Source organism: Bacillus rossius, chromosome 3, assembly GCF_032445375.1.
Source record: "Bacillus rossius redtenbacheri isolate Brsri chromosome 3, Brsri_v3, whole genome shotgun sequence".
Lineage (NCBI taxonomy): Eukaryota > Metazoa > Arthropoda > Insecta > Phasmatodea > Bacillidae > Bacillus > Bacillus rossius.
This window is the reverse complement of record NC_086332.1, coordinates 110,200,903-110,227,931: the sequence shown is the minus strand read 5'-3', so window position 1 is coordinate 110,227,931 and position 27,029 is coordinate 110,200,903. Positions and strand designations below refer to the sequence as shown.

General features: G+C 38.6%; 1 protein-coding gene across 3 annotated transcripts in view; it reads left to right on the top strand.

The window, feature by feature from the left end:
* LOC134531128 (ATP-binding cassette sub-family G member 4-like) overlaps positions 1-27,029 on the top strand; it is a 350,550-nt gene that overhangs the window by 298,347 nt on the left and 25,174 nt on the right. For all 3 annotated transcript variants that reach the window (XM_063366709.1, XM_063366711.1, XM_063366710.1), the window contains exons 8-12: positions 3,830-3,985; positions 6,791-6,978; positions 11,787-11,955; positions 17,117-17,217; positions 17,307-17,462. In XM_063366709.1, coding sequence (XP_063222779.1) covers positions 3,830-3,985; positions 6,791-6,978; positions 11,787-11,955; positions 17,117-17,217; positions 17,307-17,462 — 770 coding nt within the window. The remainder of the gene's footprint in view (positions 1-3,829; positions 3,986-6,790; positions 6,979-11,786; positions 11,956-17,116; positions 17,218-17,306; positions 17,463-27,029) is intronic.

Genomic DNA, 27,029 nt, shown 5'->3' with positions numbered 1-27,029 from the left:
GTTTTGTATATAAAAAAACATTTTTTATTCATAAATACAATTGGTTTGACTTAGTAACATTTTTTAGAGTAAATTAAAACAAAAAAATAATTTTGGCCGCGTAGATCGTTGAAATACCCGTATGTGCGACGTTTAGTTGTACTTATGTATTTTATAGGGAAGCGTCTCATAAATGTTTTATTGTGTTAAAGTTATTTATCTGAGGTCACATCTAAGTCTAGGCCCGTTACGAGTTAGTAGGGCTAAGTTAAATGTCCGTTTGAGATATCATCATGGTAGAATTTGGTATTAAACACAATATCTGAGTATGTTATTATATTGTTGGGAGTGCGAAGTGTACATTTGTTTTGATTTAAGTACGTCTCTATGTCCTTGCGATTCATTAGTGTGCAAGAATCTTATTCACCGAAAGCATTGTAATTGATCTGAGCCTTAATTGCTCCCAATTCTAAGAAATTTGTAAAACCAAAGAGATATATATATATATATATTAATTGTTGTAATTAAGAAAAAGTTTAATAAAATGATCCTGGCTTACATAACTTTTGTTCCTCGATGTCGGTGCAGTTCCCCTTAAATTAAACAACGACTTCCTGCTGTGTTGGGTTAGGTTTATTAACTCGTGTTCTGTGTGCGAGTTCATTGTAGTCAAACTGTGGCGTGCCGCAGTTTGGCTTCACATAGTAATATTCCTGCCTGTATTGATGATAGGGGCAGCAATATGCTTTACCACACTACTTGACTTGTCACACTTATACGGACCCTCAGGTTATCTACCAGCATATATTTCCAAATTGATTGTGTAGATTGTACGCGAGTCTACTAGGGCATACACTTTTAGTCCATACTTGGCAGGTTTATTAGCTATGTACTGCCGGAACTTGCCATTTCCTTGATAATTTGTCTTACGTTCAAAAATGTTTCTTATAGGAGCTAGATTGTCAGTAAGTTTCCTTTTATCCCTATCATGTATATTATCAAATCTGAGAGCACGCAGAATCAAGTAAAACCTTTTCATATTCATAACTGCTCTAAAACATTCTGGAGCTGTTCCATCATCACTGAAAAACTCTTCAATATTTAGATGCTGCGCTTTTTTCACACCTGCTAGATATAGCAAATCCAACAAAGTGCTCAACTCCGCAAATGTGGTACTGCCACAATCTCTCTCACGTCCACAGTTAACATGCATTTTGTCTAAACAAATGTTTGTACAGTCCACTACTTCTTGAATCATATTGTTTGGAAAAAATAATTTCCAACAGTCTAATACAGAAAAAGAGTTTTTTTGCCACTTTATTTACTCCTGGTAGGTGGATTACAATATTATGCTTTCTGGTGCGTACATTAGGACGAGGAGGATGCACAGACCATTCGGTTTCCATACACAGGAGAACACACACCCAGTGGAATACCCGTAGATTCTTCATCCCCATTTTCACTTCCACATGATTGCTATGTATCGCTAAACAAAATTTCTTCTTCGGTTCCACAATCACTTTCAACATTATCTTGGTCAAAATTTTGATCATTGGCGGCTGCTTGGTTTTTAGGTGGTAAACTATCCGGCAACCGTGGTGGAACTTCTGTAAATACAAAGCACAGAATATATATTACCTACATTACTGAAAATTCTAGTCAAAAATAAAATAGAAACATAAAACTATGGAAATGACTACAATTACATATCTTCCTCTGGAATTCCTAAGTGCTTTTCCAAAATTATAAAATCTTGTCTCACTTTTATCCAAATTCAGCTTTTCAGCTTTTCAGCTTTTCAGCTTTTCAGCTTTTCAGCTTCCGTATTCAAAAGTAATTTCTTATTTTGATACGAAAATCAACAATTTTGTGACAAAATGTTAATGTTTACTATAATTGATGTTAATTGATGTTTTATGTAATATATGTTTTTCTTTTTCTTTTGTATTTTCAATCAAAATAATGATTATTATAACATAACTTACATGTTCTGGAACATTCAGCGATTTGTTGAAGAGCCAAAGCCACAATTTTCTTCCCACGAATCATTAGATTGAAGTCTCACAAGAATATATTCTACGACTAAAAACAGCACTTTGCAAACCGAACAGTCGCCACAAGTGTAGCAACGCGACTGGTCACACTGTGAGCAAACTGCTCATGCGGCGTGCATGCCTGTAAGCGATATCTTATCTCAAGGCCAAGTATCAGTTACATCCTGTCAGCTACCTAGTGACTTGATAAGGAAGGTTCAAAACTCAGCTAGAAAAAAAGACACCTCCACGCAGCAATAAAAACAATAACAGTAAAACAATATTTATGAGGGTGAGCAAAATGCTCATAGCGCGACCAATGATGAGTTAAAACCAAATCAGTGTATAAAATATAAGAGTACATCACCTGATCATCCTAAATACTAATTAAAAATAATTTATACCATGGGTAGTAGACTCGGGACCACTCGATTTTTAGGACGGGAATAAGCAACACAGCCCAACACAATTACCATTAACATCTTAACTATTGCGTGCCCCGGGTTATTATAGAAAATAACATGAATCCTTTATAAAATTACCAGATACACATCCATGAACAGACCGTCTGTATTAATTACTTATGTGGTAAATTAGTTTGAATAAAGTTATATGTTGGCTCCGTCATCGCCCGCTAGGGAGCGTCCTTGTCCGTGCTTGCACATACTTTTTTTATAAAAATATAATATATTACTAAAACAAAAGACACTCACTCACTTACTGACTCGTCGGGACACTATTTTAGGGCGAAAAGAAAAGGTCACAATATTATTAATTACATATAGGGGTGCGGCGCACTGCGGCTAAGCGCCCTCTTGCCGGGCGACCAACACACACATGCACACACTCGCTGGCGGGAGGTTTGAATATGAACAGAGGGTGGAGGTGTTTGGGCGATGGCATATTGGGCTCAAAGGGGCCGCAGGCCTGGATGACGTCAAGGTGATATGCTTGTTGAATGATTGAAGTGGTTTGGTTTGCACAGTGATGGAGCTGATGTATGTGCACCGAATGAGGTGGTTTGGTGAGTGCAGTGATTATGGTGGTGTGGTGTGCAAAGCAATGGAAGTGATGTGTTTGCAGCGATAAAGGTAGTATGGTATGTGCAATGATATAGGTGGTGTGGTGTGTGCAGTGTTAGATGTGGTGTGGTGTGTGCAGTGTTAGATGTGGTGGGGTGTGTTCAGTTATTGAGTGGCGTGGTGTGCACAGCAAATAAGTTTATGTCTGTGCAGTGATAGAGGTAACGTAGTGTGCACAGCAATGGATCTTACATAGTGTGTGCAGCAATAGAGGTGGTCTGGTTTGTGCAGTGATTAAGGTGGTTGAGTATGCACAGTAGTTGATGTGGAGTGTCGTGCACAGTGTGTGCAACAATAGAGGTGGTGTGCTGTGATTTGTTTAGCATTATGTGTGATGTGTTGGTGTTTGCAGCACTAGAGTTGGTTTGTGCAGTGATAGAGGTGGTGTGGTGTAGTATTTGCAGTGTTAGTGTTGGTGTGGTGTATTGTGTTCAACAATTGAGTTGGTTTTGAGTGCTCATAGTGCATGCACAGTGTTATAGAGGTGCTGTGGTGTGAATAGATGTGGAGGTGGTGTAGGGTGCGCAGCAATGGAGATGATGTGTTGCATGAGGCAACAAGATTGTTGTGTGCACGCAGATATGTAGATGGTGTGAAGTTGACATTGATGGAGGTGGTGTGGTGAGCACATTGGTGGATATGGTATTGTGTAAGCAGTGATGGAGGTGGTGTGTCTTTGCTGGTGATGTAGGTGGTGTGTTGTTGTTATTGATGGTGGTTTTGTGTTCTGCGCAGTGATGGAGGTAGTGTGTGGTGAGCACGGCGATTGTGTGCCCAAGCTGGTAATGGCTGTCAACAATGGCAAGTGCAACAACCTCACACAGCCTCCGCTGCTGGACACTCCTGCCACGCCCTGTGTCACCAATGACATCTCCAAGGACACTCCTAACAGTGAGTACCCACTTCTTTGTAGCATTTTGAAGAGGTTCTCTTATTATTTTGTATCAAACATGCCAAAGCATAATATTGATTGTAAATATGTTATGTTGTGTGAACTGTAACTGTGGATAGTTTTAATGTGGCACCACTACTGAGGTCATGAGGTTAAACAGCTCTGCCCCACAAATGAGAAAAAAACTGTTCCTTGTTTTTCGTCATTGTGTTCATATTTTTTTTGCCACAAAATAGTACCCCAAATGTTCCGAACATGTGTGCCTAGAATCACGCACTGGAACAAATTCTCCAAACGCAGGGAACATCGACATAGCGGTGTTTGTTTACATTTGTCTGCGCGCACGCCTTGGTTGGAAAATAACAATCATTCTCTTTGTCACTATTATATCCTCCCTACACAACTCTCACCTTACTGTTATTACTTCCCCCACTCACCAACATCCTGGTCTACAACACACACAACCAAACGACCTCACAAGCCACCATCTTCACCCAGCTTCAACCACAGGCCAACCACACTCCCTACACCACTCGTACTTTACAACACACACTATAGCACATGGACTCCTAAGTTTAGGCCTAAAGTGGCAACCTGAGTATGATACATTTTCTTAACAATGTTTAGCCAACAACATCTTATCTGCAACTAAGGAAAGCATTTAGCAAGGATATAAATATAATCTTATACATGGGCCCTCTTTTCAAGCCTTTCTAGATCTTGCCAGAATCATCACAATGAGCCAGAGTTACAGTGTCTGAGTTGTGTTTTGACCAAAGGCATCCTTCCCTTCTGCCAAAGCACCATTGACTGACTGAATTACTGATTGACGACTTTAATGCAAAGCCAATCAGTCAGTGTGTATGATGCTTTAGGCCTGGTTTGTAAACTATGTAAGGAACACAATGATGCAGTAACGCAACACACAATCAGTTTAAGAACATCATGGTTGTTTGTAAAGAACAGAAGTTGACAGGCTTCCCCAAACCCATATCTTGAAATTGTAAAACGGTATAAAACAATTTCTTCCACTGCCTTCTTTGTTTATTCAGTTTGTCATGTAATTATGTAAAATTGTCAATAATTTTATTTAAAAGTATTAAAATCTTTATCTGTGCAAAAGTTTAACAAGCGTTAAAATCATGTATGTAATTAAAAACAATATTGTTTCTTTCTGTGCACATAATCTATGCAAACTCTGTCGCATATTCTGATGAACTGGCTCTCCCGATGGCAGCTCGTACAACAGGTCCATCAATAATTTTGGAAGAGATGGCATCAAGATCATCTCTAGAAACTCCAGCAGCTACCAAAATTATCTCTCACAAAATAACCTTGCCATGGATACTTTGGTTTCGATAAAGTGTTGACATTGTTCAGGGCTTCGCTCCCACAGAGTCAAATATGTCAGCAACCCTCACACCCTCCTTTCCTCATGGTACTTTCGAATCTCTCACCAGTGACTTGCATGTGACGTGTTTTTAAGTAGCACACCACAAATCCACAAACTACCTCAGTCAGTGCCTCTTCCCTTATTTAACAATAATTAATATTAGGGGTGCACAAGTACTCAAAATTTTGAGTCTACTGTTATATTTAATGATTCATAGATCCAGTGTTGGTCTACTCAAATATGTAACAAAATACATTTATTAATAAAACAGAAGAAGGATTAAATCATATTAAAAAACTCTTCATCTTACACAGAGGGACCTGATGAGTGCGCACTCGCTTGGCAACAACCATAGTAAAAACCGAAGTCGCACACGTCACAGTGTTTCTCCCATAGATATATGTACACATATGCATAGTACACTCGTACACCTCCATAGAAACCTCTCTTGCTAGTCACACCCCAATAATATAAATTCACTCACATTCCAACATGCCTCCTTGAATTTATGAGGGCATTTTTTTTTAAATCCGATGTGCTATTAAAAAAAGACAATTTTACATATCATTATAATTTTATAACCAAAAGTATAGCAGGGTCTTACTTTTTTTCTACATAATCGCCAAACCAATAGAAGCATGTCTGCATCTCAGGATGAACTGATATTTAATGCACCAGCAGCATATTGAATAGAATATGTAGCTTAACTATACAAAATACATGCTGTTTGTTTATAGCAGTAGTTGTAGGTATCTATCATATTTGGCAGTTTACTTAAAGTCATTGCTACAATAGAAAATGTACTCACTGAAGGTAAATACCTTGCTCCTATTTAGTACTGTTGTAGAAATTAGCAATATATATTATGAAACTGAAAATGGGAAATTTCTGTACCTTCTTTCCTTTTTTATAACTTAGGTTGTTCAATTGTTACTTATTTAAGAATTTTCTATAATGTAATATGATCGAGCGAATTGGTGCATGTAAGACGCTGGTCTTGCAATCCAGAAGTTCATTACCGGTCGAGCGACCCTGATTTGTCACTCCAGTCAAATGCTGGGATTCTCCCTGACTACAGGCCACAGTCAGTTCATTCTGTTTCCTTGAGCACTGCTGCTGATTCAATCTGTTCCTAATGGTCTCGCTGTGACGAGTAAATATAATTACTTTATTTATTTGCTTAAAAACTGCGACAATGATTAACTAAATGGTATTTTGGCATGGGGATGTATTTAATGTTGTCTTAAGAGAGGCTGTAGCATTGGCAACAACAGCAAAGTTAACAGTGGGGTCTGCTGAGATAATGCGATAGCTCCGAGGCAAGGACTGCGAGGAGGGAGCAGAGGAACGTGGAGCGTGGTGACAGTGCACTAGAAGCAGTGATGGTGCTAGAGGGATGTGCTTGTCGCAGACATGCTGGGCAATGGTGTGGGGAAGCACGGCCCGCCCGCGGCACCCGGCCTCAGTGTGACGTCTGCGCTGCTGGACTCGGACGAGAGCCTCAACAACGGCAAGCACCGCACAGGCTTCCCCACCTCCGGCTCGCTGCAGTTCTACATCCTCCTGAAGAGGACCTTCCTGTCCACCTTCAGGGACCAGGTGAGCCTGCCTCGCACACGTGTCACTCCTGAGACACTCGCCCTGCACTTGCCCCATTCAGCTCACAGTCTGGGACACCACCATGCCATGGCTGTAGATGTGTAATGGCCACAAGGCTTCCATGTTGGGCAGTTGGTGCAACTAGCTATAAACAGTGTTTTGTTGTAAATAATGTCCTACAATATGGTCAAATGTGTTTTGTTAACACAAAAAGGGCAAAATTAATCTCAAATATGTGCTTACCATGTAGGTTAGGAACATTACCACTTCCCACTCCTAGTCAGGGATGTAACTAGACTAGTTTCCACCTGGGACAAGAACTCATATTAGCTTGTCGTGAGGGGGGGTTTCAAATCGGCGTACGTGTATACCTTGGGCGCCACCACGTGGATGGGCACGTGGACCCGGCAACCGACTCTGTCCCAGGGCCGTGACGTGACCCATGTGGAGCTAGGCTCGACTTCCCCCCGCTAGCACTCACCGGCCCGCTCTCAGCGGCGGGCATGCTATGTTACTGCTCGGCGCCCCACACACCTCCGTCTCTGTGCTGGGAAACTCGTGGTCGAGAATTAAGTGCAACGAGTCTGGTGAATATTGAGTTTTATATGCGCCGACACTTACACTGACGACGCACACAAAAAACAGCACATAGTCCAGCCTTCTTGCTGACCAGGACACCGCGTGGCCCGGCCCAGAAAGTATAAGTCCGCCGATTAATCCAAAACACTCCGGGGAGCTTTAATTAATTAAGTTATACAGTCTGCCGCCGGGGTAGGCCTCGAAGGTCGATTAAAAAGGTTTAAAAAAATTGTTACGACTGTGGATGTTAACGGATCGGTTACGAGCAATAGTTGAAGTCGACGAGGTGCTGAGATGCGTCCCACCCCGCATGGCGAACGGAAGAGACTGCCCCGGACCTCGGGTGTCATGGCCGCAGGAAGTGCTGAACTTACCGTTAGTACATTAATATTAGACAGTTAAACATAACTATTAAAACCTTTTAAAAATTACAAGTTAATTAATATTTAAGAATTACATATTACAGATATTTATGAATTACATTAATTAAAAAACATGCAGTCTCCGCTGCTCCAGCTCCAGTTAGGGTGGGCGCCAGAAGGGTTCGCGCAGGGCGACCGAACACACGCACACACGCACTTGTTGGCGGGAGGCTTGAAACAGAGGGTGTCGGTGGTAGGAGAGGGGTTCGGCAGTGGCGTGAGGCACATCGGGCTTAGGGAGGGCTTAGCCCTGGTCGACGTTAAGCTGTCCCTCCCCTTTTTTCCCAAAACCATCCAACCAAAAAAAAAAAAAAACAATTCCAGTAACACACCTTATCGTCACCACTTATTAATTCCAATATTCGTAATAATTGTTGACTTAGATTGAAAATAAATATATTTATTTGCAGTTATTTAATATTTGTGTGAGAGAAAATACCAAATTAATTCTAAGATATATAATTGACAAACAATCTCAAAAGAAGCATGTTTTTGTATATTCCTTCATACTTATCATAAATTCTGCAAATGAAATGGTTTATCAAATGAAATCGGAATATTTGTGGGCTAAATGAACAAACAGAACAGTATATTTAATTATAATGTATAATGCTAACATTATAAATGAACATATTTTACACTTAAAAATTATATTTAGTAATTTTACACTATCTGTATCGATTGGCAAAGTGTGAGTAAAATTAATTTAAACACAGGAAGCTAGAACAAAAATTTAACTTTACTTTTTTTTTTTTTTTTTGCTGCAAACATATTTACACTGTTCTCAAAAGACAGCTTTGAAACTTGTGCTCTATTGAAATGATGCCCAGGTTGGTTAGTCATTGTAGCCTTGTTAAGTTTCTGAGGTAATATTTGCTAAAACTCTGTTCATTTGAGATAACAGAGACTGGTATTGTGAGAAAAATTATCAATGCTGCTGTTGTGTTGGGGTACACAGCTTCAAGTCCATTCTTATAGTTAACGGCAAAAGATCTGCTGGTGTAGCTGTTTTCATATTAGGGCTTGAATACAATTCATAATAGTACTTAAAACTTTTCACTTCTATCGCCAGCTCATCCCTTTCTGTCTTTTTATATGTGGTTGACTGGTTCTTCAGTTCTCCATTCACTGTTTGAAACCGAGCTCTTTTGAGGAAAGCAAATAAACTATTAATGTTTTTCAATGTTTTGATCTTTGCCTCAGTCTATTTGGAATCCAATCTCTTATTTGTATAATAAAGTCTGAATTATAATGAGAATATTTTTTTATATGTATGAATGTGAATAATTTTTTTTATGGGTCTGTTTGTTGTGTTATCAATTGTTTTAGCTATTCACAATTTCCATAAAAATATTTTTATAGCCTTGCAACTAAAATGGTATTTCTAGACTATTGTTATATCTATAAAGTAGTTCTGGGTATTGATAGTAAACCTCTGTTGCCCAGAATGAAGTCGGTTAAATGAATAAAAATTCAAGCAGCCACAATTAATGTACTGCTTCTCCAAGAATGTTATTAGGAAATACCCTCAAACCGATAATACAATACATAGCACAACAATTTGTATGCACAAAAATGCCAAATTTTGTCTAATCACATAGCAGAATGTTGAATTAAAACTAAATTACTGACAGGTAGACAAACCCGCACAGCTAACTTTAAGTGTCCGTTGTTTGCCTACGGATCCTAAGAATTTTACATAGAATTAAGGATAAGACCTAAACTTGTTAAGTTCAAGTGCAATTAGTTTCTATAAAAAATAAATAAAATAAGAAAGTAACATTTAAAAAATTATTGCTACATTAGGTATTAAAATTAGTTAATAACTTCCCTTCTTTCTTCACTTCTTTGACATTAAGCCAAGATGATAACAAGGACAAATACTAAAGGGCTTCTTTTTCTCATTTTTTTAGCTCTTCTTTTGAATTCTGAATTTTGATGTTTTTTTGATTAAAAACAATCGTCAAACATAATCTAAACAGTTCACGAGGTTGTATTATTGCAAACAGCAAAACTGACTAACTGACAGAAAATAAATGCTACAAACTTGAAAAGGTATTCCCGGGAAAATGACCCTACTGGACTGTGGTTGTGATCAGCTGGAAATAGTTCAGTCTCATGGTGCCTGAGTGGGGCGGAGTAGAGGCAAGAACATTCAGCGTTTTTGAAAATAAATTAAATAATGATGTTTATCTTTAAACTTTTAAACTCTACTTATCATTATTTTTTAAAAATTTATGTTTTTCCAAGTGATAACGAAATAATTTGTACTGAACATGACCGTAGAAACCAATGCCACACGCCGCACGCTATTACAAGTGAATTTTGTTGACCAGTCGTCTGCTTGCCTTTGTATAGACTGAGGGGCTGTTCCATTTTCCTTATTAGAGTTATACCACATGACAAATACGCAGCAAACCAAATTACCACCAGCCATTTTTTTTTGTACTGTTTGCATTTTTTTTTAGATTTTTTGCAAGCAGTGCATGCACTTTGTATCATGCTCAGTTATCAATAATAGATCATTTGCAAATAAGGGGTTTTAGTTTGTGATCTTTTTAGGGGTGATTTTAACATTATCAAGCATAATAAATGTTTAGTGTTGTGAAAAACAGGAGTAGTGGAGGACCCATTAAAAGGAAGGCATTGTATTTTGAAGAAAAACTGAAAGTATGTAATATCGGAAGTTGATGCAAATCCTTTGATGCTAAGAGTCAGTACAGCAAAAAACTTCGGGCTGCCAAATCATGATGAAGCAGGACCAACTTATGGCCACTGGTGTTTCGTCAAAGTGTAAGAAAATGAAGGTTGGTATGTACACAAAATATTCCCAGATAGTGTGAGGAAGAGCTTGAGGGAACTGGACAATTTTGTGATGTGTCAGTCTGAAAATGTGTCCAAACAAACAACAATGACCCAGTATTTTTCAAAACAGTAAATGTTAGTTACTATTTTTTTTTTTTGCAAGTGTTGTTTTGATAAATTTTTTATTATGGTTATTGAATTAAATTCAGTTTAAATAATTCAGTTTACTGATATGCTTGTATAGAATTTATAGAACGCTGACGATAATAATAGGTACATAAGTGTAATTTTTGAGTTAATACAGTACCTATTTCATTTGAGTAAAATTTGTTTTTATGTAGCAACTGAATTTGAACTATCTATTTTTCTTTTAAGGGGTTTTCCCTGCTAATAAGATTTTAGCATCCAGTCCCTTGAAAAAGTCTTAACAGGGTTTTGCTGTATCTTTAGTAACAATTACGCTGCCAGTTTTGTGTCCCCCAAAATGCGGTGCCCAGGGCACAAGCCTCGCCTTATGCCCCCCATCCCCCAAATAATCACTAACTATTACATTCCTGCTCTCAGTATACAAGCAGGCCTCATCATTGTTATTTAGTCAATATAGTTATGTTTTTTACTTTATGCTCTTTGTGTTTATGCTTTAAGAACATGAAGTTTACATCAGATTGCCTTAGTAGATGATGAAATTCAATAATGAATTCCTACATTTGTCTATTTCAAGCTTATATTAGTTTACTAGTGAATAACCCATGGCTTTGCTTGCGCAATTTCCGAGTATTGCTTAAATCTTAGCATTGAAAGAAGAGTGTCACCTCTGTGCAAATTACTGTGATTGGTGTTCTAATGGTAGACATGTACCTGAACGAAACAAAATCTTTTTGAAAAAAATACATGCCCGTATCGATGAGTTATTTGTCCAATGCTCTTAACATGATGGGACTTGAAAAATTATAGCAAGCACCAGGCTCATGCGCTCGAAACAGGATGTGGTCGCTGTTGCAGACGCTGACGCAGATGAGGCTGTTCTCGCACGTGGTAGTGGGGTTCCTCATAGGCATGATCTACTACGGCATCGGCAACGACGCCTCCAAGGTCACCTCCAACTCTGGTTGCATCTTCTTCACCATGCTGTTCCTCATGTTCACCGCCATGATGCCCACCATCCTCACCTGTGAGTAGAGCAACCACCATGATCAGGGGGCCCATGCTATCTGAAGTTAGTTTCTGTGCTATTACCAGCCTCGAAAAAATGCACCAACCCATATTATTTTAAAGGTATGCTTTGTATTTGAGCTATAATAATTGTTTTTCCGATAACATAAAAATTATTCTTTTGCACCTTTACATAGTCAATTGTGTTAGAGCTATTTATTTATAGTGTATTGAAATTATCATCTTTATTGTGGACATATATGAATATATTCAAAAGGGTGTTCACACTGTTACACTTCATTTTGTTTTTGTGGCAGATGTTTATAGTCTAATGTATGTGTATACTTTCATGGTTTTTGTTGCTAAATAAATTGAAAATTCTAATGGAATTTGTTTCTAAATTCAAAAATTACCTGGAGAAGATGTTTTCAAAACCTCCCCAAAATGAGAGCCTATTGATGAAATAACTTGGCTACTTAAGGAAAAAAATCAATGAAAATGCAGCCCTGCATGGTCAAAAATAAATTTTTTGAGCATCCAAATATAAAATGTATTTTGACAAAAGGAAGGAACTAAACAGTTAACACAAACATATTAGTTATTGGCATTAGTTTGCAGGATATGGGCTCTAGTGCTTATTAAAAATATTTCGTTTTAACATATTAATCATTGGTTTTGTTTCTTGTTAGGTTCTCTTACAATATGTTATAATAGATACATGCTGGATATCATTGCGGAGGTCCCGGTGTAATCCGCACTCGCCGGTCCGACATCATACGACATTATTGTTGTCTGTAGACTGGTGTGCTGTTGCCACATGTACATCTGCCTTACACACCGTGTTGATGCCAGTTGTTGTATGTGTGGCCATAACACCCCTCCCCTCTAGAATGTAACTTAACTTTCCCACACTGGTCACCCTTAACTTTCACTGATCACTGGTACTGGAGGGGACGTCGAGATATACGCCGACAACTGGTAACTGTAGATCTTGTAGACTGCATGGGCTGTGGTTGGTGGGAATCCTGGTCAGGTGAACCGCTCTCCGGAGAGGTAAAGCTGCTGGGCACGACGCTTCCGGAAAGCCCAGAAATGGAGAGTCTGGTGCTGAGAAGGGCGTACGGTTAGCAGCATGATGAAGGGGAGGTGAAGCTTTTGGTGATGAGCTAGCCACTCTTGCAGATGTAGCACAGTCATTTTCTTGGTTGGATGGTGCAGGTGACAGTGTTGACGTTGTAGCACCAGTTTCTTCCTGTGTATCAGGTGAATGTGCCTGATGCCTGTTTTGATGTACATTACCCAAGGGATAAGCCACCCCCAAAGTTGATGCAGCATGACTATGTCTTGACATGGGAGCACTACATCCCTCAGAACTTCTCTGGAATAATGGTAATACAGATGGAGGTGCACCTGTATCGACCATCCTCGTGGGAAGGTCATCAACGTCATCTCCAGGTTCTTCAGCAAATCGTCGACGTACATAGTCATCAGAAACGTTCATGGCCAGCAACCCAGAGTCTAGCCGAATGTCATAGGCTTGAGCTCCATAATGACCATGTACTATACCTGGTATCCAACTAGATTTGTTTGAACTATGCTTCATCATCCATACCAGTTCCCCGACTTGGAGTGTGGGCAATGTCACCGGTGTTGGTGCGTCAAACTCAGATGCAGGGTGTAGTTGAGAAAGATGTGTACGAAATGCTCTACCCATGGCTTCCGCAGGGGTTCTACCCGTGGACGATGAGGGGCGTGTTCGCATAGCCCATACAGCGCGAGCCACTCGTGCATGGATATCTACATCCTCGAACTTCAGCAGTAACTTCTTGACTGTTTGTACTGTGCGTTCCGCTAGCCCATTTGAAGAAGGATGCCACGGCGGGGTACACAGGTGGCGTATGCCATTTCTGCGAAGGAAGTCATTGAAGCCATTGGATGTAAACTGCCGTCCATTGTCCGTTACGATGACCACTGGTTTGCCAAAATCAGCCAGAATGTAATGTGTGTGTGTGTGTGTGTGTGTGTGTGTGTGTGTGTGTAATAAGAACCGAAGCAGTCAAATTTGACACCACTTTGACTATTGGCCATTTTGAAAATGCATCAATTGCAATGAGCAGGTAATGTCCCAGGAATGATCTTGCATAGTCAAAATGCACTCGTTCCCAAGCGAATGTTGCATGGGGCCATGGAGATACAACTGATCTTGGAGGTGCATTAGCTACTGATTGACTGGCTTGGCAAAGTTTCACCTTGTTCTGAATGTCCGTGTCGATATTGTGCCACCAGACAATACTTCAGGCAATGGCCTTGCTGAAATTTTCGCCCGGGTGTGTGGAATGAATCAATTTCAATACTGTCTCTTGCAGTGACGATGGAATCACGACTCTGTCGTGCAATAAGATTAAATTAGATTGTAGTGATAGCGCTGACCTTTTGACGAAATATGGGCGCAAGCTGTCTTGTACTTTGTGGGGCCAACCTTGATGCATGTAGCGTTTGACTTGCCATAGAATATCATCATTCTCTGTAGCTTTAGCAATATCTCGTGGAGATAAGAGATGTAGGTCCCTAGCCTCCAGGAGGTGCACGCCAACTGGTTCAGGGCACAAATCATCTGCAGATGTAGGCTGAGGCAACCTACTCAAGCAGTCAGCATGACCAACAGATTTTCCAGGTTGGTTGTGGAGCTGATAATCAAATGAACTTAAGATCAGAGTCCATCGTAACATTCTCAGCGACAAAAGAAAGGGTGTTGGTTTGTCTGGAGAAAATATGCCAAGCAGAGGCTTGTGATCAGTTACGATCGTAAATGGATGAAAGGCCAAATAAGGAGTAAATTTCTTAACAGCAAAAATAATGGCAAGACCCTCGCGATCAAGTTGTGAATAAGCTCGCTCTGTGACTGATAGGGTTCGCGATGTGTAAGCAATAGGTACTTCTGTAACTTTACCTAGCAGATCATCACTTGGTATGATGTGTGCAAGAATTGCACCAACCCCTACAGGTGAAGCATCAGCTGTAACGACCAAAGGTAAATTAGAATTGTAATGGCACAATACCTCAGGATTGATTAACATGTCTTTCACAGTTTGAAGTGCAGTTTGGTGCTTTGCAGTCCATACCCATGTAGCCTTCGAATCGAGCAAGCGGTGTAAGGGTTCCAATATTGTGGCCTTGTCTCTGAAGAATCTGCCGTAGAATGAAATCAGTCCCAGTAGGAATTGAAGTTCTTGTTTTGTGCGTGGTACAGGGGCATTTGTAATAGCATCCGTCTTTTCATCCGTAGGATAAATTCCCTCTGCATTAACCCTAAACCCAAAGACTTCAATCGACGAAGCTTGCCATACATATTTCTCAGCATTGACTTTTAAACCAGCGTCACCCAGAATTTGCAGAACTTGGATGAGCCGGAGGCAGTATTCCGCTAGTGTCGCTCCTTTCACATATATGTTATCCTGGTATGCAATAACTCCTTTGACTGGTCCCAGTAAGCCGTCAACAACTCTTTGGAACGCGGCTGAAGCCACCTTGATACCAAAAGGTAAGCATGTCACCCTGTGCAGGCCCCGAACCGTATTGACGGTCAATGCGTGTGATGTCTCTTCGGTCACTGGAATCTTGGGTGTAAGCTTCTTCTAAATCAATAGTGCCATAGAGTATACCACCTGACAACACCGACAACACTTGATCCACCGTAGGGGAGCGATAGGTATCATTAGACAGACCACGATTAACAGTGCCTTTGTAATCAGCGCATAGTCGCAGCGAACCATTGCGCTTTAGTATGTACCGCCAATGTACGTAGTCATGTGAGTTCAAACAGCATGTCACAATCTACATCAAGAGGGCACGCTAGCATCTGTGCTTTGCTCCCTTGATTAATCATAAGTTGTTTTGTAACTTTTATTATATTTGTCCCAAGGGTTTTATGTGTTACAGCTGACCTGCCGAGAAGGTCTTGTTTAGTAATTTTTTATATAATCATACTAACATCACAAAGACTGTGCCGAACACTTCCGAGGTGGACTTGAGTCCAGCCAAAATCAGGCTATTTTTAAGTACTAAAATATTAATTACTATAATGTTACTAAGTAACCAAGCCACAAGAAAGTGTGCAATAATTGTAACAGTGTATTGTGTCTTTTCTCATTAACCCTTGGCACGAGATCGCAATAATGTAACGGTACTCTGGTTCGGCGCGAAAGACACCATGTTGCCTGCAGAGAGTACGCCTCTCGCCCCACTCCATCGTCATCACCGGCCGCGAGTAGACGCACCAGCACCCCAGGGACCTCATATCTTGCAGTACTGACAAGCAGTTTCCGTTCATGTATTTAAGACTTTAAAACCTTTTTGCATTTGTCCTTGGGGCTTACCTCGGCTGGCCGGCTGTTTAAATAATTGTTTTATTAACTCTTTAATGAGTTTTTAATCTCCAACTACGTAACGTCTCCGTGTGGCCACGTGTGTGGACCCCACTGCATCTTAAACCGATTCATGCCTCAGGGCTTTTTCTCTGTTTATTAAGTAAATACGTGTACGAATACATGTAAGTTCTGAATAAAAACAAAATGTCTGATTTTAACTGAGTTCTTTCCTGACCACGTGTCTACCATCTCTCGTTAGAGGGTGTGTGGGACATCCTAAAGCCCACTGAAGTCTTACACAATCAAGGGTGCCCGATGCTGAGAGCGGGCCAGGTTGTGGTAAGTTATGTTTGGAAAGCTAAGTGGGTACGAATATCACTTCCACTTAGGCTACGTCACACTCTGAGAGGGATCTCAGCCAAGTCTGTGTGCTCTTTACATACGGTGGTGCACACTATTAAGTTTTGTTACGAAAGCTCCCTCCAAGCAGACCTTCAAATAACTTTCCCATCATGCGACAGTAGGCCACGCCACATCAACTTTACCAACTCTTGTGATCCCTTTCCCATAACTAACTATTAATATTAATGCTAATATAGGATAAAATATTATGTTATATATTATATATCATAATATTAATATTCTTTTTAGTTGCAGAAAAACAAATGCAAGATAGGTATAGTGTTAATTAACATAAAAAGCCATTAACTAATAGTAATGATGAGAAAATATTAAACTAAACATGGTGCATGAAACCTTGCCTAAATAATCTTAACACATTTAGTTTAGTAATTCAACTCCTCTGTGTTACAGTTCCTGTTGAGATGTCTGTGTTTGTGAGGGAGCACCTCAACTACTGGTACTCTTTGAAATCCTTCTACTTTGCCAAAACTCTGGCAGATATACCATTCCAGGTGAGTGATCACTGCCAGACTTGTAACATGAATTGCTGATGGTTGTGTACAGAGCTGACAAGATCACGTGCTTATGTTATTTTTTACAGATACTGTTCTCCATTATCTACGTCTCTATCGTGTACTTCATGACGTCACAGCCGCTGGAGGCTTGGAGGTTCTTCATGCTGCTCACGATGTGTATTCTGACGTCACTTGTCGCACAGAGCGTGGGGCTGCTCATAGGAGCCGCCATGAATGTGGAGGTGAACTTGTTACTTTTCCTTCTGTAGAATACACTGTAAACCAACATTAGTCCTTGTGTTTACATTGACTGCCTCAGATCTTCATTTACTAATAATGTGTTACCAATGAAGTATGCAGTTTTAACTTCCAACACTCTTGTTTAATAATTAAACAAACTCTATATTATATGTAAAATAATGTTTTATTTTTATATTTAATAGTACTTAGTTATGCAGAATTTCCATACATATAAATTTAAAAGTTTTTTTATATTTAAAAAAATCCACTATTGTGTCAGGTATGTAATTAGGTATGCACAGTCAATTTTTATATATATTTTTCTACTGTATCTAAGTGTTCCAAGTGCCTGTTTTACCAGGTCTAACTTCTAGATACCTATTGAATGTTAGATGTCATTACCAAATAGCAATGAGCAGATTTTTGGTGAAAGCTCGGCTATGTACAATTATAGTAAATATTTGTTGAATAATTAGGCTTAAGGGGCCCACCTACCATGACACTCATATGGTGTGCAGAGCTTCAGGAATAACAACATGATTTGAAAATTACTCAAGTTATCCGAGTGGGGTCTGTTTACGGAAAGCGTTTAAGATTTCACTGAGGACCAAAAATTAGTTTTGTTTCCAGAATAAGTTTTTAAACTGTTTTCATATGAGTGAAAGTAATTTTTAAGCATAAAACAACCGATACAGATTCTTGAAAGCACTTAACGGACTTCCGTCACACCTTTATCTTCATTCCTCAGCCACATAATGTTACGCTCACCGCTCAAATTTCATAGGTGTCCTATGCACGAGACGACGACTGCGCACCATTTTAGAGCCTTGTGCCTAGAGGAGATACGTGCTAGAAGCACCAGCAAGCATTGCACTTATCATCCCGCATCACTAACACATATACACTCCTGACTAGGTGGGCCCTTTAAGGTAACTGAAAATTACTTTTTTTTTTGTATAGGCTGTGTAGCCTTCCTTTTTGTGTACATTTTATTTTAAAATATGGCAAGAGATGGCACAGTGGTGAGACTCTAGACTTGCTTTTCAGAGGACTTGGATTTGAACCTGTTCATGTCATCCTGATCTCAGTTTTCCATTAGTGTAGAGATATTGAGCTGGCCAGGTTCCTGGCCGCAGGAAGACTGAGCAGAAAACAGGAAAATGGGCGTGTATTAAAACACTACATGGTGCCAGGGGTTTTGACCCATTGTTGCAGCCGCAGTTTTAACAAAAGCACGATGTTGGCGGAATACTAATTCAGGATGGAGAGACATTTAATCTTCAACTGACTTTATTGTATAGTTAAAGGTGTAAAAGTGAATAAATACAAAACTAGGTCACTGTGACCTTGAACTTAAATAATCAGCTGATCCCTTCTGAATGACGTAATATAATATTTATTCCTTCAACAAATACTCGTAAAAGTTGGGGAGGGCAGTGTCTTGCAAAATTTACAACACACATATAGAAAATATTCTTGAAAACAACATACACAAATAAAAACCTACGTACAGAAAAGAGAGTCGTTGTAAGATTTTTTGATAAATACACATTGTTTCCAAGAAACCCCTACCCTAAACAATTGAAAAATTTCTCCCGAAATAATGGCCACAAACATTATCATTTTGTAGTGACTTGCAGTGATTATAAATATCTTAATGTAGACATTCATAAATGATTTTCCAAACCAATAAACACTGTATAAAATTTATTTCCATCTCAAAGTATTTATACACAAAAATATGATAGACGTTAGAGCCAATCAAGCAGAAACTATAGACTAAAAAAAGGTGTCTTTTTAACTGATGGTTTTCTTTTATATTTAAAAAAAATTATGTGCATCTGTAAACATTTTCATAAATTTTTGTGTTTTTGTAGTATTTTTTCCACAAGAAATAAAGTTGCCTTCTTAAAAAATTTTTTTCATATGTCATAGACTTTTCCGTTTGTCAGGCGTAACTTAACAACTCATTATTAATTATTACTTATGTATTTATAAACATAACTTCCATGTCCATCAACTAGAGAAAGATAAACATAATGAAAAAAATGTACTTTATGAGAAATGCTCCTTTACTGATTGTGATTGGCCTTCTACCAGTGACATCAACACTAAAAGCAATGTTGCCACACTTCCAAAGAGACTTTTCATTAATCTAACAATATTGATTCTTAGGGATGTGCGGGTACCCGATAAATTCAACTTCGATTCGATTCCTCAACTATTTGAACCCGGAACCGAAACTAAAATTTGGAATCGAAAAATTTGGGCAAATATTTCAAAAGTAAAAAAATTCGAAGAAATGACGGTTACCGTTTAACTGATTGCTAGACATAAATTTATTCGTCAATTATCATTAATGTAACTCGTAAAAATGCCGCGCACATTCACTCAAGCAAATTTCATAACGTTATTATGAAATATAGGTTAGGCCGAACATTAAATTTTTTTCAAAGATCGTGTATGATATATTTACACGTTCAGAACCACTACCTACCTGTTTAGGCTTGCAAAGATAAATACCTTACGAAAACTGCTTGTTTATGAAATAGTTTAACAATCTGCTCAAACATTTTTATTTCTGCCTACTTACGGTATATTACTCATGACCATTTCTCACGTTGCACGGGAAAAAAATTGTTGGTTTATTTGTTTTGAAAAATAGATAACACGTATTAAAAATGAATTTTACAACCATCAACGCACAATTTTCTGTTAACAATATTTCCTTGTTCAACCATACATTTACAAAGATCACCATTCTGTGATAGTCTTCTGTTAACAGAATAACCAACATTCACGACATAAAAATATTTTAGCGGTGCCATACGCGTAGACAGTTATGTCACCATTTATCATAGATCGCGCGTGCCGACACAAAGGAATCGAAACACTGAATCGTAACATTATGTCAGTATCGAAGTAGGTACTGTTTATGCTTTTGCCTTTTACAAAACTTAATTAAAGCTGATCATCGTTGTGTGTTTTAACTTCGTGAAGTTAATAAATTAATATTATTTACGTATTTTTTCAGTTTTTAGGGGAACAGATCTTGTTGAAAAAAACGAAGAAATATATGTTACTTATTGGTTTTAATTTAAATAAACCTACTGGCTAGGCCATGCTGCGTACGTCATATGTGCAAATGTAGGTTAAGTAATAAATTATACTTCTGTGCGCAGCACGCATCACACTATCTCGGTGACTAGTGAGGCAGCTCACTTTACCGTTGGTAACATTTGACATCTTTAAACAGTGGTGAAGTAATTAAATAAGTAATGGATGAAAATTGTGGCAAGTTTAAAGGCCGCAGTCATCTTTGGAAATTTTATGACAAAATATCAGATAGCCATTCCAAATGTAAAACTTGTGGAACTAAACTCAAACAGGTACATGGTAGCACTTCTAGCATGGCGAAGCACTTAACATTACACAAGAGTGTATATGCAGAGTACTTACAACTACAGAAAGAATTAACTCATGCACCTTCCACATCAAGTAACAAAGTACAACTCACTCTGTCAGCTTCGTTTAGTAGCCAAGAAAAGTATGGTAGAGACCATCCAAAAGCTATTGCCATAACCAATGCCATTGGCAAAATGATTGCTGTGGATCTACAGCCATACAGTATGGTTCAAGATAAAGGCTTCAAAGACTTGATGGCGCTAGTTGAACCCAAGTACTCCGTACCAGACCGAACAACATTCTCTAGGCGTGTAGTGCCAGAGCTGTACAATGGTCTGGTAGAAAAAATTCACACGAAAATCAATAATGACTTCAAAGCAGGCGTCAATTCGGTGGCATTTACAACAGATATGTGGACGTCACACAGTAATGACAGCTATTTATAATTAACATGTCATTATGTGGACACAGATTTCATTCCTGTTCATCACATGCTGGGGAATGTTCTTTTCACCGGAGAACATAGTGGGGAAGCAATTGCCAATACTCTGCTTAGACTAAATGCAAAGTGGGAAATTCCAAACACTATACCTATTTACATAGTTTCAGATTCTGCTAGAAACATGAAATCTGCAGCTGCTAAAACCAGTTGGCATTCATTTAGCTGTTTAGGGCACACTTTGCAGCTAGCCATAAATGATGCCAAAAAGGAAACTCCTGGGATTGAGGTGCTGTGCAAAAAAAGTCATGCTATAGTGGGGCACTACAAACGTAGCTCCCAAGCTCGTCAGCGTCTTCATGAATTACAAAAGAAGATGGGAAAACCAGAACATGAATTGATCCAGGATGTAGACACCCGATGGAACAGTGAGTTTGCTATGTTGAAACGACGTGTTGAACAAAAAGAGCCTATTGCTGCAGAATTAGCTTCTTCTGATGGCGTTGACAATTTAACTGCCAATGAATGGAAACTCGCAGAAGGGGCAGTCAGAATTTTATAGCCAATAAATGAAGCAACTAAAGAATTTAGTAGTCAAGACTACCCCACAATTTCTCTAGTTATACCAGTTATTGATGGGATAAAAAACATGTTAGATATATTTGTGTGCAAAGCAGAACCAGGCGAAGGCATAATTTTCGGACGAAATTTGTTGAAGGCTGTATTCTCAAGATTTCCTGATTACAAATCAAAAGATGAATATGTTGCTGCAATGCTTGTTGATCCTAGATTTAAATCAGTACTTTTGAAGGATCATGAGAAAAAGAAAGGTGTAAGTATTTTAAAAACATTAATTTCCAAAGACTGTGCTGATAGCAGCCATTCTAAAGCACAAAGAGTTGAAAGCCAAGCTGAAACCTCAGGGTCTAATTTAAGTGTTTGGAGTTGCTTTGAAGAACAGTCTGCAAAGTTGGATGCATCATGTTCAAATACTCGGATAGATATGGTGGAAAAAGACATCCTTTTGTACTTAAATGAACCCATTCAGAAACGTACTACGAATCCATATCAGTGGTGGCAAGAAAACCAAGTTCGCCACAGATATGTTTCTGATGCTGCGAGAACACTATTGTGTATTCCTGCAACATCTGTTCCAAGTGAACGCCTGTTTTCCTCGGCAGGAAATATCGTAACAGCACGGAGAGAGAATCTGTCCCCTGAAAGTGTAGAACAGTTAACCTTCTTACATCAGAACCTGTAGGCCTAATCGTGAAATAATGTAGTGTTCAAAGCATTTCTAATCGGGACCCAGTTATCAAATTAAAAGTGTTTATTAGTTAGCTATTATTTAATGCTGCATTGTGTTGTATAGTGTAAATATTATCATCCAGTTATGTACCTGTTATAACATAAGGCAGGTCTCAGGTCCCCAACAGTGTTAAAATGAACTTATTAGTTACATAGGTCAGGGTGGCCACTCTTCTGGGATAATACAATTCCTGGTTTTTTCCAGGTTTTTTCAAGGGTGGTTTTTATCAATATTTGCATACAATTTGTATTTTTGTTACACAAAGCACACACAATATGATGTTTTATTGGCGTTAAACAATAGACAACTTAACTATAAGCTTAAAAATTAAATCAATGAACTTGCTTAAAACAAAACCTACCACCAACAAAAAACTTTATAATCTCACGTCACAAAAATTACTTGACACCAAACGCACGTGTTTTGCCCCTCTTGCGTGGCTGGCTAATGCTGTTCTTCCCATCCATGCTACCGATATTGATTTTAACATTACACAAATTGCAAATAGCGTTTATCCTGCACTTTGGATCTTTCTCCACCCATTCAAACTCTTCCGTATATTTGTCATTGTATGTGGTGACCGAACTCGTTGACATTTTGAAAGTCTGCGCCAATTACATGTTAGATTAAAAAATTCAAAACAACGTCCCGCACAACTAAACTTTTAAAAAAACTAGAGAAAAGTATCCGTGATACCGTGACGCAATAACATGAGCGCAAAGTAAAAACAAATATACATACAAAACTAGTGCTACCAACATGCCGTGCGAGAAATTACTACCACCCTACAACAACATTTTCAGCCAAAATGCTGTTGCTTTTGAATACAGAAACACAATAAGTATGGAAGTCTGCATTGTTAACGGTTTCTTACGTACTACAAAAGTTTTTAAATGCAATATGAACAAATTAACTTTCACAAAATATAGCTCACGAGCATACAGTCGTGCTTCGACGGGTGAACGTGCTCATTTAACAGCCGTATGTTATTGCGATCGTTACTTCATAAAAAAATTCCCAGTTCTAATAAAAATTCCTGGTTGATTCCAGGTATTCCTGGTTTTTTAAAGAAATCCTGGCTATTTCCCGTATTTCCCGATTTCCCGGTTGGCTGGCCACCCTGTAGGTACTATGCCAGAATTGTCTTTCTTATTCATTTAAGTTAAATACATATGGTTCAAAATAAATGCAATTTTTTTAGTTATTCCTACCAGACTAATGACTATGTAGATAAAGTTACCCAAAGAATCGAAATCGGAATTGAATTTCAACTCTTGTGGTGAGAATCGAATCGGAATCGAATCGAACTGAAAATCATGGAATCGCACATTCCTATTGATTCTAATACCCGCAATAGCAGTTTCAGGAATAGCCTTTTAGCTCTCTACTGGAATGAAACTATCGGATCACTCCTCTGGTGTTTTATTCCAACAAAATCAAGAATAGGGTCCCATGTGAGAGAGAGTAGCATCTTACTACCTGTATGTAGGTATCTATGATGAAACAGATGTTGCGACTCAAAACATATATTTAAAACAATCGTTAATAATAGTTAAACATTCCAGATGAAATTAGCAGAATTTGTGTTTATAAAATTGTTGAACTAAAATACAATTTACCTGACTGCTTTAACAATGAAAACTCAAGAATAATATGGGTTTTAACATGTAAATATTAGTTAATTTAATCACTTATTTTGGAATGCAGGATTTTTTTTTAAATTCACGATTTTATGAGAAATGGATTACATTGTATTTCATGCAATTTTACAGTACGCGAACATTTATGGATCAACATGTAGAGTAGCAGGTTCTGGAAAATAAGGTGAATTGAAACTGAAAGGAAAGGTTGGTTGGTTAGGTTAGCTGCATAATTAACAACACAATTTTTATTTCATAATTTAAATATTTTAACAAACTGTAGCCGACTAAACCACAACCGACAAAGACAAAGCAGGGAGGGGGTTTTTACATTAAAACTCAACGACAGTGGGAAGCTGGTGCTTTAGCAAAAAAAAATATAAATATCTAGAAAAATACAATTTTTTTTTATAATAATGCCTCTAGAGCGAAAATGGAAAATGACATACATAATTACAGGTTATAAATATCATTGGGGCAACTCCTCATGCGCTCCCGCGGGACGCAAATAAATACAATCATTCATACAATTAAAACAATGCAAGAGTAAAGCAGACATGGTGGCGAAGCGTTGGAAGTAGCAAACAAGTAATATGGGCCGCTAGGCTGAAAGCATAATCAAGAAAGAAATTATAATGCGACTTGACAAGAAGTGTCCAATGCCATCGTGGCATGCCCATATACAACCGCAGAAATATTACACAAAGCTACGGGCAGTACTCGGCATGAGCAATAGAAACTCAAATCAAAATGACCTGAAGAGTCCAACATTGATAGCAATTAAGATACATTACATTTCATTACATTTCATTACATTACATGGCAGAAATACAAAAATTAAGGCCCGGCCACAACGCGCAGGCAAGAATAATATTTCATACTTAAATACAGACGCTAAGTTTCACAGCCGAGTACATACCAGAACGCAGCGCCACCGCCGCAGTGACAGCCTTAGAGTCCAGAGACCGAGAGACTGCGACGAATGCGCTAGGGGCCGGAGAATATATAGGCCCAGTAAAACACTCGACAGAGAGCGCTGGTGAGGCGGCGGGGAAGAGAGGAAGGGAGGGGTTAGGAAGGGGAAGTTGGAGAGGGAAGGGAAAGGAGGAGAGGGGAGGGGAAAGGAGGGGAAGGAATGCTGTTACAGTACCGGAAAACGGAGCAACTGCTTCAAAACATTTTCCATATAATTATTGTAGCTGACTTGACCTAACCAACCTTTTACTTTAGTATTATTTGTTTCATTTTCCAGAAGTTGTTACATTGTCACCACTCACCACCTCCGGCTAGCTCAAAATTAGGTGATGAGTGGAACATACAGGTTATGTGGCAGGTCACAAAGAAATTCTTACTCAATGTTCGATGTATTACCTGTTTTTTTTTATTCATGTAAAAATCAAATATATATTCAGAACAGAACAAAAAAAATCAAACTGTTTATTCAGAAAGGAGAAAAACACGGAGCCATCGCCCGACCAGGGCCTGCTCGGCCCGGTGCTCGAACGACCACCGCTCGGCCCGGTGCTCAGACAATGAATAACTTTACAGCCTTCCTTCCCTTTGTGCGGGCAGTGTCCTGGGCTCGCTGACGTAATTCTCAGCTAATCACGGCGCATGGCAACAAAAACTTCCACGAAATGCTTACTACTGTTCCCACGACGCAGCAATTTTGTCTCTTTCTCACACTCCCATGACCATGACTCACACGCCTAGCGTGTGAAACACAGCCTCGGTCGTGGAAATAACGAAGGAAAATCACGTCATCATGCCTTTCAACACAAAGAAGCTAGCAAAAAAATTACCAGAAAAATAAACTTATGAATTTAAAAAAAAAAAATAAACCCAGAGAATTTCGTTCACAATAACCTCGAAAAGGAAAAACTTTACATCTAACCTGAAATTTGACAAAAAAAAATTTATAACCAATGATTATTACTGGATTGCATGAGGAAGGCTGTAATCTGAGTTGTTACAACATGATGTGATAAAAAAAATAGTATTCTAAAAATCATTCTTACTATTCAAATTCAATATTTGTATTCACGAAAAATTTGGTATTCGTATTCGATTCAAGCTAAAAAAAATTTTTATATTTGCATAGGGTTACTGAGCAGTAAACACAGAACTATGATAGTAGAAAATGGTTTATATTACAACTTTACATCCATGGTTTTCCAAACTCTCTCCAGACAAATGTTAAAATAATTCCGTGCTATATGCCATGGCCAGTATCAATCCTAATATCCTTGATTAATTGGAGATATAGTTATGGTGAATTGCTACCAATACACCATGTAACTGTAATATTCTTACAGAGGGGCTTTTACATAAAGTAAAAATGAAAATCCAAAAATACATTTTTGAACACTATAGATGTTACTATATTAACCCTGAAAACAATGTTTCTATATTCCTACTGGTTTAGGGAAATCATCGTTAATAAGTTTCATTACAACACCTGTGCACTGAAGCAGCCGCTGCTATTTTTTTCTTTCCTGTGTGGGTCAGTGTGTGTCAGTGTGTGTATATGATTTGGAGAAATTGAGTTAATTTGTGAAGATGGTAAATTACTTCAGGTTAGCAACATAAAAGAATACGTACTTCAAAACAAAGTGGCCAATTGGTTGTGTTAATATGCCACATAAAAATAATTTGAAATCATGTGGGCGATTGTTTAGGTCAGGATAGCTACATGTTAAATTGGTAATTCCTAAGCAATTATTAAAAATATTTTACAGTATTTTTGATGTAGCGATACTATACCCAACCAACTGTC